The 11,573-nt window shown below is 38.6% G+C and overlaps 3 protein-coding genes and 1 pseudogene across 5 annotated transcripts in view; 3 read left to right on the top strand and 1 right to left on the bottom strand.

The window, feature by feature from the left end:
• The first annotated feature begins 150 nt into the window (after positions 1-150).
• LOC149038618 (C-reactive protein 1.1-like) lies at positions 151-7,569 on the top strand. Its single transcript, XM_089184899.1, has 4 exons — positions 151-427; positions 1,474-1,570; positions 3,365-3,578; positions 4,483-7,569. Exons 1-4 carry the CDS (start codon positions 284-286, stop codon positions 4,868-4,870), a joined length of 843 nt encoding a protein of 280 aa, XP_089041025.1. The 5' UTR covers positions 151-283; the 3' UTR covers positions 4,871-7,569.
• LOC113674688 (histone H1-delta-like) lies at positions 6,431-7,569 on the top strand. Its single transcript, XM_027191174.2, has one exon. It carries the CDS (start codon positions 6,431-6,433, stop codon positions 6,974-6,976), a length of 546 nt encoding a protein of 181 aa, XP_027046975.2. The 3' UTR covers positions 6,977-7,569.
• The window catches only part of LOC113674686 (melatonin receptor type 1B-A), a 5,077-nt gene continuing 671 nt past the window's right edge, over positions 7,168-11,573 (bottom strand). Inside the window, exons 1-2 of one of the 3 annotated variants that reach the window (XM_027191170.2) lie at positions 10,193-10,308; positions 7,168-9,031 (exon numbers count right to left, since the gene is read on the bottom strand). In XM_027191170.2, the coding sequence (XP_027046971.2) occupies positions 7,900-9,015 (1,116 nt within the window). In that variant the 5' untranslated portion in view covers positions 9,016-9,031; positions 10,193-10,308 and the 3' untranslated portion in view covers positions 7,168-7,899. Of the gene's footprint in view, positions 9,032-10,192; positions 10,309-11,573 lie in introns of those variants that run through there. The other 2 variants (XM_089184896.1, XM_089184897.1) reach the window with 2 other exon arrangements.
• Positions 11,032-11,573, top strand: part of LOC149038617 (uncharacterized) — a 968-nt pseudogene continuing 426 nt past the window's right edge.

Below are 11,573 nucleotides of genomic sequence, written 5' to 3'. Positions count from 1 at the left end.
TGTGTCCTGATCATGTCCAATTATTGTAGTCACCCCTTCCAATTACTCTAAAACACCTAAAACTGCTATCTGAAATGAATTTGGGCCTGACCCAACATCCACGGAGTGGATGTTAGAATAAATGCCCCGAGTCCCGTAGTTCCCATATGGAAGACGAAGAGAATAGACCGAGGTTTAAGTTGCTGCTTTGTTTCACTCTGGGCTGGCTTAACCGAATGCCGAATTCTCCCATAGCAGCTATTGTGGGAAATCCTGAGGAAAATTGATATCACAAGACAAGAACATGTGGACGCTGACCAAAAGGAGCGTGGTCTACGCCCAAGCTGACGTAAGCATGATGACGTGGCGGACGAGACTGAGAGCTGTGAAAGGATTTTCAAAGTTTACGCGCCTTGAAATGACTAAAGTCGTTTACCTTCAAACTATGGTAAGTCACTTTATGACCTTTATTAACACGTCTATCAACTATTAATACTCTGATAAAAAAAAGTAAGTTAGTCTCCAAAGGAAGCGTTCCGAGTTATTTTTTAACGCTGTGAAAATAACAGCGGACAAAAGCCAGCTAACTTCGGACTGAATGTGGTGCACAATTTTGTTTTTGTCTTTTTCCTCTGTAGTTGTTGCGTAAGTTCATCTTTTTAATTTTTTTTTTAATTTTAGAGCTTTCGCATGAAGTTTTTAACTACTCTCTCAGCTTTGTTGGCCAAAAAAAGTCAAAACGAAATACCTTAGCTGTTTGTGTAAGACTTACATACAACACCGTAATTTACAGCAGTAAATAAAGGATCGATTCCTCGCTGTTCTGATTCGACTTTTCCCCTTAGAATAAGTATCAAGATTGAGCCCAGCTAGAAACATCAGTTTATGGTCTCTTGGTAACATCTGAGCATTTTCAAGGCACCTTATTTGAACATTAATCAAACGAGCCAGAGTTGGCCAAGCCACATATCCACGTCCACAACTGAAGTACAAACATATTGACAATCGAGGTGGTTTCTTGGAGGTCTCCTCGCCCTACAGTACTGTTAAACCAGTATAAATATTATATCTTAAGTGGCTCATAAATAAAATGATGATGATAAACTTAGAAGTTTATAGGAACTCTGGCTGAAATTTCTTTGTAGTGATAAATTTTACCCAAGTGTCGACCTAAATCTTCAGCCTGCTCATTAGCTCTCAGCACTTTCTCTTAAACTAAGAGTGATCTCTCTACTTGTGGCCTCACATACGAATAAAGGGACAATTTTAACGGTCTTTCGATAATTAATTAAAAGGAAAATCGTTGAAATTCAAAGCAAAAAATTACTGGCAATGTAATTTTTTTAAAGGCCTTCTGGATAACATTAAGATAATATTTAGAATAAACTGATAACTGGAGTAGGTATACATATGAAAATATCTGGTACTTATAAGTCGATTATTCACTATTACCTGATCAATCTTATTTTGAAAAAAAACTTTTTTTGTCCATAGATGGAAGAGAAGACAAGCACATCACTCATAATCGGATGGTTGTTCATTGGTATTTTCTCTGGATCGGCCTTTACTGAGGTACTTCCACCGACAACAGGTACTGGTATTGATCAATGTTTGACATTTTTTTCACCGAGTCAGCACTTTAAAAGTATTTGACCTACTTTATTTTTTTATTGTTGCTGTTGCTGTTGTGCATGGTAGATGGATATTTCTGATACTAACTATATGAATTCGCATTGAAAGAGTTAATTTGACTGAGTTTTAGTGTTCTGCTGAAATTTGTTTTTTTGTACAGTGACTTATGATTATGGATTGAGGAAAATCCGCTTAATTATAGTGTTAAAATCAAAACCAGTTGAGAAGGCTCCATAGGGACCGCGCGAGACCTGGGTTCGAACATAGCGCGAGCTTTAAAGTGTAAATATGCAAAACAAACATGGCGGCTCGATACGATCGCACGATTGTTGTCTGAGAAGGTGTGTTAAATAGAGAATAATACATGGGCGTGCGTAGATATGGAATTTCTCTTAAGAGTGTTTAACTCGATAGTCGAGTTGAACACGAGAAGAGAAATTTTATATCTACAAGCAACCATGTTTTATTTTGTTTATCATATAAACACAATAGCCCTTTACTGACAAGAAAAGTCGACTTTATCGATGAATGAAAATAAAAGGATCGACACTCCGAATAAAAATCGTAAAGTGCGTGGGTGCACTCAAGATGAAAACATGTGATGAATCACTACAAAAACAAACAATGGACCTAAATTTGCCTTAATGAAGAACTTTTTCACCAGTGTGGAAAGGCACAAAGACATCAAAGCAATTACTGGAAATCCTTATATAACACCGTGGTTTATATGAAAAAAACAGTTCAACACGACACAGTTTTTATGTGATGGAATGTGGGGTTTCCAGCAACTGCGCCTGTAAAATTCATAGGCTTTCTACGCTTGAAAAAGAGGTCAACCGAAAAGAAAATACCGTAGGTAAGATTGCTAAAAGGCGACAGATCGCGACAGATTCGAAAGTTTACGCATGCCCAAGTAAAGATCTTGGCGAAGTTCTATTCCATTATGTAGTGTTTTGCTACAAAGAAAATAGGGATCTTTCCAGCAATGTTTATCGCGTTTCCTTCAGTGGAATTTCTCAAGATTTGCTGGACCCTTAAACATACTTGTGCCTTTCCTAGCGCCGGTTGATAAAAAAATAATTCATGAGACCAATAGCGAGGAAACTGCCTTTGCAACCCCTATTTTTTCGGATTTTAAATGATCGACTGGACAAATTTCACAAATCGTGAAAATTTTGAGAGATTTCAAGTCAGATTCGATGCTACATGGTATTCTTTGATGCTTCAGAGATGATCTTTCGAGTTAAAATTTGTTGACATGAGAACGAAGTATTTAGTGTGAGGAATAATCGAACATGTATCGGCTTTTCTGAAACTGGAAATTTGAGCGCGCTGCCGTTTTGGATCGTAGGACGCTTTTCGGTTGCCACTATTATCTGCATGATCCCCTTGGAAGTCCTTCAAACGGAGGATGACAATACGTAGTAACCGTGGTAGGCAATTCCTTCCTTAATGGATGGTCCCTGTGGGGTTAGCCGTAAAACGGCACAAAAAAAAATCACCGTTAGGCATAAGAATTGACAAATTCTCACCACAAAGCCATCACCCCATTTAGACTGACCAGTATTGCTTATATTCGTTCCCACTTTTTAAAAAGTGGAGTCCTTGTTTCCCATTCCTTTTAACAAGTCTTCAAAATACAAAACATACTCCTCACACTCCATGTTCCTCCGGTGGAGGCTCCCTTTAAGAAGCTCGCTATGTTAAACCCTTGGTCCCCAGGTACAGAGTTATATTTCTCCTTTCTTTGTAGATTTTGATTATTATTTTCCTAAGAAATCTCCTGAATACGCTGTCTTTCTCCATGATCTGCCCTTGGAGCAAGACCTGACCGCGTTCACGGCCTGTGTGTGGATCAAAACAAATTATATAGGAACAATTTTCAGCTATACCGCGGTACAGGATGATGACATAATGATGAATGTTACTCCCAACTTCGTTTACCTGTGGATATTGAGTGAAAGAAGGTGAGAGGTATTTGATTTGTTACAGATTACGAAAGAGCAGACAGCTATGGTAGGACTACCGTAAACTCACGGTTATAGGTCCATCTATCTGTAAACAAAAAATACATCTGATTAGAAGTTTCCCCAGATACAAGCCCCCCCCCCTCCCCCCCTTTAGCTTTTCTTGTCTTGATAGACAGGAGCTCTCGACTACTTCAAACAGAAAATTTGACAACTTATTGCAGAACAATATTTTATTGCTTCTTTGTTATTATCAAAGATCACAATCGAGGGGAAAGTCTGAACCTCCATTTGGTTTATATTTTCCAGTTTTGTTCGAGGGTTAATTTGAATTCTGTTCCAAACGTGTTAAAATGAATTTAGTATAGTAGGACTGTTTGAAGCTTAAGTGAAAACTAGTGAATGCAAAACCTATTGTTCTCAGTACTTCTATGACTCGTTTCGGAGCGCCTTTTTTAATTCCGGCTATTGGTCCCTTGAAAATTCCCCTTTCGCATTAAAAAAAAAACAAAACATTGATTTGTTACTCTTTCCCCTTTATTTTTCGCCTGATATTTCTAGTTTGCCTCCTTTAAAATTGCGTAAGCGTCATTTTTCAATATATCTAGGGTCAATATTGAAATTGGAATAAAAAATGCGAAACTTTAGACGGAAAGTAATATGAATTGTGAACGATTTGAAAAGGGGGATTTCGCGTGTGTAATAAAAACTCTTTTCCAAGATCATATAGCTCCCATGTGACTAAAGATACGAAAGATCCATTTTAATTTTTTTTTTTTTGTCGTTCTACGTAAGGTTTTGTCTCAAGATTTTTATTTGATGTAATAGAACCCCTATACATGTGGTTTCTTCAGATTCATAGCAGAAAGCAAGAACCAGTTTCTATGTATTTCACTCTCCTCAGGGGTGCGTATGTGGACTTTCGAGATTACAAATGGCACCATTATTGCATCTTCTGGCGAAGCTCTGATGGCTATTGGAAATTCCTCGTTGATGGCTATTATGCTAACCATGGTATTAAGTTCAAGATGGGTAAAACGATTCCTAAGACTGGCTCTCTGGTTATTGGACAAGATCAAGACTCATATGCCGGAGGTTTCACGGCATCCGACGCTTTTGGGGGCTTCATACATAACTTAAATATATGGGACACCATACTTAGTCGTGAAGAAATCTTCGAGTTGGCAAAATCTTGTAGCGCTGGCGAAGGCAATGTTTATAAGTGGTCTGATTTCCTGAATGAGGCGTACAATATCAAAGCATATGTAGCAATGCCATCTTTCTGTACATGATAAGTGAGTTGAAGCACATGTCCCCTGTTCGAAGTTAATCCTGTTCAGAGGTGGCTTCTGTCGCTGTTTATAAGGGAGCTAATTTGGAAAAATTGACATGGAAATCGACCTTTCTTTTCGCAGTTTCTTCGAAATGTGTTATAGCTGCGATAAAGCTTTAGTTTAACTTCAACCTTACCGGCAAAATATTTTGTTTGGATCCGTCTCTTCATTGTCGCGATAGTTGATTCTATATAGCAAGATCTAAGTTTGCAGTACTCTTTCTGAAGTGAAGATTAGGATAGACACATCTTCCTTAAGACACTCGACATTGACAAATTATGACTCGAAAGTTCCATCTTTTTGGAGCTGTAAAGGTTTTTAGGTTTGAATATTTCAATACCACGTTGTCAAAGGAGCTGAAAGCGTCGCGACGGCTAATTAAACATTTGGCAAATGGTTATTTCAAATTAAAGATGCTTAGTAATTTTAAATCTCGTGCATTTCACCATTCTGTGAAAATAAATCGTTCTCGTTGGTTTATTCGAAAGGATTAAAATACACGTCATTTTCATTGAAATTTGCAAATGCCTCTGGCAATCTACTTCGAAATGCGCACTGATGTACAATACAAAAGCTTCAAATTTCCCGATGGAAAACAACGAAATATCGATTGACCATTTATTTTGTAAAAAAGCAGGAAATTTCTTTTTTTTGCCTAGAGTTAAGAGGGATCGTAGCCCGGTTTTAACAGAAAATTTAATCTGGATGCTTGGAATACAGACTTAACGACCGGCGACGCGACGCGACGCGAAGAGGAGAATTTGCATTTTACGTCGTTATTATCATGTATTATCATGCAACGTAAAACCATTTTCGCTCTATTTTGCTGCTTTGTTACTTAGAATTTTGAAGCAATGACGTTAATGACAAAATTCGGATGACGATTTTTACCGTGAAACCCCCCTACATATTTAAATAATGCCAGTTTAACCGCAAAACGTGGATTTGAATATGCTCAATTTGGGGTGTCATTTGTAAACAAGGCAGTTGTAGTGGTTTCTGCATTTGGTGTGTTTGTAGCCCTGTCAAAAATTGAAAGTATTTTCTTTCTCCTGACGAGATCTTTCCGAGATTTCCCACTGTCCGTTTCATAAAATAAAAATTTTCCTTTGCAGGCCAAGATACGAACAGATGTAATGTTTAGATGTTATAAAAAATCTGTTCATTTCCCAAATTCAAGAAGCATTTTACCACAGAAAGGTAGAATTTTGCCGATTTTTAACTCGACTTTGCGTGACAAGATCGTTTTCTTACGTGGAGATGTTGTTCATTTTATGCTGATTCCGCAAGGAATTGAACAATTCGAGTGTGTGTGGAAAAAGCTAGACTTTAATGTGAAATAAAACGAGAAAAAAACACAAAGTGGAAGTCACTTCTACTTAAGGATCCTTTGTGACTGTTTCCTCGGAGGTCCGCACAACCAGGTTAAATTCGCTACCGACACTTGCGGGGGCTAAAGGCAACACACGTAACAACAACAGGATTTAGCGAATTCGACGCGAAGAAGACAGACAGACAATGTCTAAGTCTGCTGTCTCCCATCCAAAATACATCGAAATGATAGTAAACGCCATCAAAGTTCTTGGCGACAAGAGTGGATCTTCTAGACAGGCCATCAACAAGTATATTGTGAAGGAATATAAACTGACTGAAAATAATCATCACAACGCGATGCTTAAGCAAGCTCTGCAGCGGGGTTCTGGTGCCAACGGCCCCTTGGTTCACAAGAAGGGAAAGGGTGCTTCTGGGTCCTTCAAGATTAAACCTACGCCAGTAAAACCGGCCAAACCGGCTGCTAATAAGGCGCCCGCAAAGAAAAGCGCTGCTAAAAAAGCACCTGCCAAAGAGAAGGTTCCTGCCAAACCTGCTCAACCGGTGGAGCCTGCTAAGCCTCCAGTAGCACCAGTCTCGGCTCCTGGAAAACGCGCCAAACCTACTAAACCTAAGGTAACAAAGGAAAAGGGCGCGAAAAAATCAAAGGCTGCATCTCCCAAAAAGCCGAAAGTCGTCAAGTCCAAAAAGGCACCTAAAAAAGGAAAGAAGGTTGGTGTTGCAAAGAAGTAACTTGCCTAGAAGCCTTGAACAAAAACATTCAGTGTCGGAGTCTTAACGCAGTACCTTTGGGTGAAGCGAATTGTGATCAAAAGATGTAGCTAGTAGACGCTTGATGTAACCTTCCGTTTTGACTTTTTAGTATGAAATGCTTTTAGTATTTTGATTCCGTACGTCTTTCGTTTAGATAATTGCTTAACTTATTTGTAGGTTTTAACTGAATCATTTAATTGTAGAACAGATTTTTTTTGGTTTTTACTTAGATATGTATATGTAGCTTGGAAGCAACAATGTTAAGTACAAAAATAGTATGAACAAACTAAGACTGAGTTTAGCCCATGTCGAAATTTCCTTTTACTGTGCCTATTGTAATGTCTTACATCATAAGTAGTTTTCCTAAGGTATGACCTTAGTATGCGGTCTTTTCCCCATATTGGAACAAGTTTTTATCTGTTATTGCATTGTAAGACAAAGAGAAATTATAGCCATGAAAAAAGAGATTACAAATCAGGATGAATCATAACCATTCACTCTTTGCCACACTGGCTGCGTGCTCTAAGCAAGATGTATGTACATTACTCTAAATAAACCGTTTGGCGACCTTATTTTGGTAATGAAGTTCTCACTGTATATCACCTAAGCGTTTGTAATTATTTTATTATATGGTATACGGATTGAACCAAAGAATTGTCTACTTAATCCAGGAAACTTGTTGCCTTGCGGCAAAGTAGGGAAGAATATGGAAACCGGCTACAAGCCATTCCTATCTTTTTCATGATCAAAGCGTTAATCTCTTACCCGCACGGGTAAGATGACGAATATTACTTTCGATCGTTAAAATAGAAAACCTCCTACATGCGCATGTGGTATATCAAGAGGCGTATTATTCGATGTAACTGTTTCATTACAACATTCTCACTGTTGACAATGACCAATTAAGAAACACTTGATTCTGGTTGTGTCACACTATATCGGGTGGCAGTGAACCGTCCAGGTAAAAATTTCGAGTACAAATTCAAAAATCCCCTTTTGAAGGCCGAATTACGCAATCCGTAGAGAACAGGATTACACATACTGTTCAAATAACCGAGTACTAAGGAAGCCATGTCAAGTGCGCGCGGTAAAGGCTTTGGGTAATACACATCGAAGAACATGGTGATGGCAAATGGTGCCCAGCAAATAACAAACAGGGTGACCACAAAAATAAACGTGTTGGTGATCCTGGTTTCTTCTGGTGTCACTTGAAATGCTGTGGATTTTGACGTTGTTTTCGACTTCGAATCGGCTTCGCCCAACTCATCCATCCGTGATCTTCTAACCGTGTTGTAGTCTGGTTCGATAATACCAGGGTCGCTTCGACTCTCTGCTTTACTTGCTGTTGAGGGGCTGTTGAGATTGGCTGGGTTTCTCACTTGAATACTTAGATTACTCCTGGATAAAGCAATTCGTCTCTTCAGCCGCCTGGTAAACCGAAGAATGTTGTAATACGAAAACGTCATCACTGAAAGAGGCCCGAAAAAGCAGACGGTGATCATGAAATACATGTAATACACATCTGAAGGCCAGTAGACAAAACAGTAAGACTTTCCAGGGATAAAGCGGTATTCAGCCCAGCCTAGAAGCGGAGGAGAAGCCAAAGATAAGGCGACTACCCAAACTGCAGCGGCATAGAGCAAGGCTTTTCCCCTGGAGAATATCTTCGAGTAAGTGTTCCATCTGACGATGTAGAAATATCGGTTGATGGCGATCATACCAAGAGACATCACCGAAGCAATGAATGATAAAATCGTGAAAAAGCCGAGCGCTACGCAAGTGGAGTCTCCAAACACCCAATCCTCTGCGATGATGGTTACAACTGTAAATGGAATGCTTAATATCGACACCATGATGTCAGCCGCAGCCAGATTGAGAATATACAAGTTGGTAACGGTTTGAAGATCTTTGTTCCTGTAGACGATAATGTACAAACTCACGTTACCAATTAGCGCTGTTAAACCAATGAAACAGATGGCAGTCGTCTCCAAGACGGTAGTCAAGAGCCATGACGTCATTTTAATGTGAAGGTTCCTAAAGTATCAAGAAGAACAGAGTGTTATGTCTTATAAATCATCATTACTTATTAAGTAATATATTGCCCCCTCTATATCGCTTTAAGCTTATTTAAAGTATTGAAGTACAAAGAGTTTAAGAACGAGGTCAAAAGTTGTAAACAAATATTTGTGAATTTAAAAGATGTGGATTGGCCACCGTATAGTGTCTAAAGTGGAGGTTTCGAGCGGCTTTTCGTCAGAGAGAAGAGCTAACGCTCGAATCGCTCTGACGAAGGGCTAACGCTCGAAATGTCAGCCTTTTAACTCTTTAAGGTGGCCAATTTACGTTTTCAACTCAGTTGTTAACACTAAATTACCATTTACATAATTAACTCGGTTCCTTAAACCTAATTGTCTTCTGATATCCCCCACCGATACAGCACCACAGTTTCTTTAGAAACTCAGGCAATTTATTTGCAATGATTTTTATATGATTGGTCTTGGTGTAATTCGATTACAACGTGAGATGATAAACTGTTCATAATCTATCACCACGGCTTGCAGTTGATTACAAAAGGAAAATTATTATTGCACCGGAGTCGCGTGTAAACTGGGTCTTTTACTCGGCTGATACTAACGTTATAACGTGTAGACTTACGGTTATTTTTACGAATGGTTTTCTTGTAAAGTCAAAACAGAAACGTCTGCTTGCATGTCTCCAAATGTCGTGTAAAAGCATGGCAACGGCATAGTAAAATGGCGGAATTTTTGGAAAATTGCCGTAACGCCAATGGACGGAATTTTACCTCCAAATTATCCACATTGAAATATTACGATCGGTTCGTTATTGATCGTTGTTTTTAAAAATTTTGGACGTGTTCTGTTTCTAAATGAACGACTTAATTTGTGATAATAACAGAATTTATTCAAGGGAAAGATAGTCTTCTCCTAAAGGTGTTTGAAAATTATATTGAAGAACATTGATAAGATTACTATTTCAGTGACTAAACTCTAGAATCTTCGATAACTTTGTTAGCCTACAAATGAACTCAACACATTTCTTGCTCATTTAAACGATATTACGAAACTTGCTTCAAATTTGTAACCAAATTTTCTATATCATGGATCGCTGCGATATGAATGAAAAATGTGCACAATGGTAATAAGTAAGAGTGATAGAAAGATAGCAAATCCCTACCTTAAAAATTGAAATTGGAAATTTGATTTGTTGCCATAACGAAAAGGAATCACTCATACGGTCCACCTACGATCTAAACTTCTGCGTTGATTTGGATCTGCAGCAAAGTCCTAAACATTGTGCAATACAGGAAAGAGTGTCTTTCAGAATATTTGTGATATTGCACCCAACCGCAAACAATGCCATTTCGTAGGTATGACTTAATTAATGTTTGGTCACGTAAACAAAGCGATTTTCTCTTGGAATATGTGTGACTTGTGTGTCGACATGCGGTGAGATCTTGAAGCAGTAAAAAGGCATGCCTTTTGATCATTAATCATCTGTTGCTTCTTGGTTTAATCCTACCTTTTTTCTATATCTTATCGTTGTTCGAGCTAATATTTGGATGGTCCCATTCAAGATTTTGGTAGTATTTTATACTACGCAGAAAAAAAAGATTCGCAATATTTTGACTGATTTCAAATATCGTTAAGTACAACAAAAGCACAGAACAAAGATATTTTACAAGCAAAGGAGAGCCACGTTTGTATATAGTACAAAGGGGTTTTCGAGCGTGAGCATTGAAATCCAGTTTCCCACACGAATATTTAATGATGTCACAGAAATACAACTTATGTTTCCTGTAAGACTCCGCTTCAATATCCGCTTTGAATTAACATGGCGCGTTCGTTGTATAGTGAAAATTTGGACTAATGTCAGCATCTGAGCAACTGCGCGCCTACTCCTCGTTAGGGTTAATGTTGGGCAAGGGTAGGGGTAGATAAGCTATTGCTCAGATACTGACATTTATCCAAAATTTCAGTTAACCTTTTTGAGTTCGTTGTTTGTCATTCATGTTAAACATATTGTTTCCCCTGGCTTCATACAGCCTTATATCTGTCTGTCACACCGACCTGATATTCTAAAGGTTTGCAGGTGACATCATACATTTATGCAAATTAAGCGTCGTCGCCAGGTTGGTGCCCGTTTCATGCAAATGCACTACCTCAGGGAAATACTTGGCTTAATCCTTAAAGAAAATTCGTTTTACTTCAAGGAGGAGAACTTCCTCCAAACACATGGAACCGCTATGGGTGCGAAAATGGCAGCGTCATTTGCCGACATTTTCATGGCGGAAATTGAAACAAAATTAATCCATCAAAGCGAAACCAAGCCAAGAGAATGGAAACGTTACGTAGATGACGTTTTCTCCCATAGGGATTGCGATAAAAAAGAGGTAGATCGGTTTATTAAACGAGCTAACTATTTCCACCCTACAATAAAATTCACGGCCGAAATATCAGAGAACCAAATCACTTTTCTCGATACCACGGTGTTTAAAGGGGAAAGATTTGCAAAATATTCCATCAAAACCCATTACAAGTCGACCGAGACCTTCCAA

This window comes from Pocillopora damicornis, chromosome 10 (assembly GCF_964200805.1).
Source record: "Pocillopora damicornis chromosome 10, jaPocDami1.2, whole genome shotgun sequence".
Lineage (NCBI taxonomy): Eukaryota > Metazoa > Cnidaria > Anthozoa > Scleractinia > Pocilloporidae > Pocillopora > Pocillopora damicornis.
The sequence above is the reverse complement of the archived record's forward strand: the minus strand, read 5'-3'. Positions and strand labels throughout refer to the sequence as shown.

Bases quoted from the DNA above. Each gene is read 5' to 3' on its own strand.
- LOC149038618 (XM_089184899.1), top strand. From the start codon at position 284: ATGTGGACGCTGACCAAAAGGAGCGTGGTCTACGCCCAAGCTGACGTA. The intron at 428-1,473 runs GTAAGTCACTTT...TTTTGTCCATAG, and splicing joins TCGTTTACCTTCAAACTATG to ATGGAAGAGAAGACAAGCAC. The intron at 1,571-3,364 runs GTACTGGTATTG...CTTTCTTTGTAG, and splicing joins GGTACTTCCACCGACAACAG to ATTTTGATTATTATTTTCCT.
- LOC113674688 (XM_027191174.2), top strand. From the start codon at position 6,431: ATGTCTAAGTCTGCTGTCTCCCATCCAAAATACATCGAAATGATAGTA.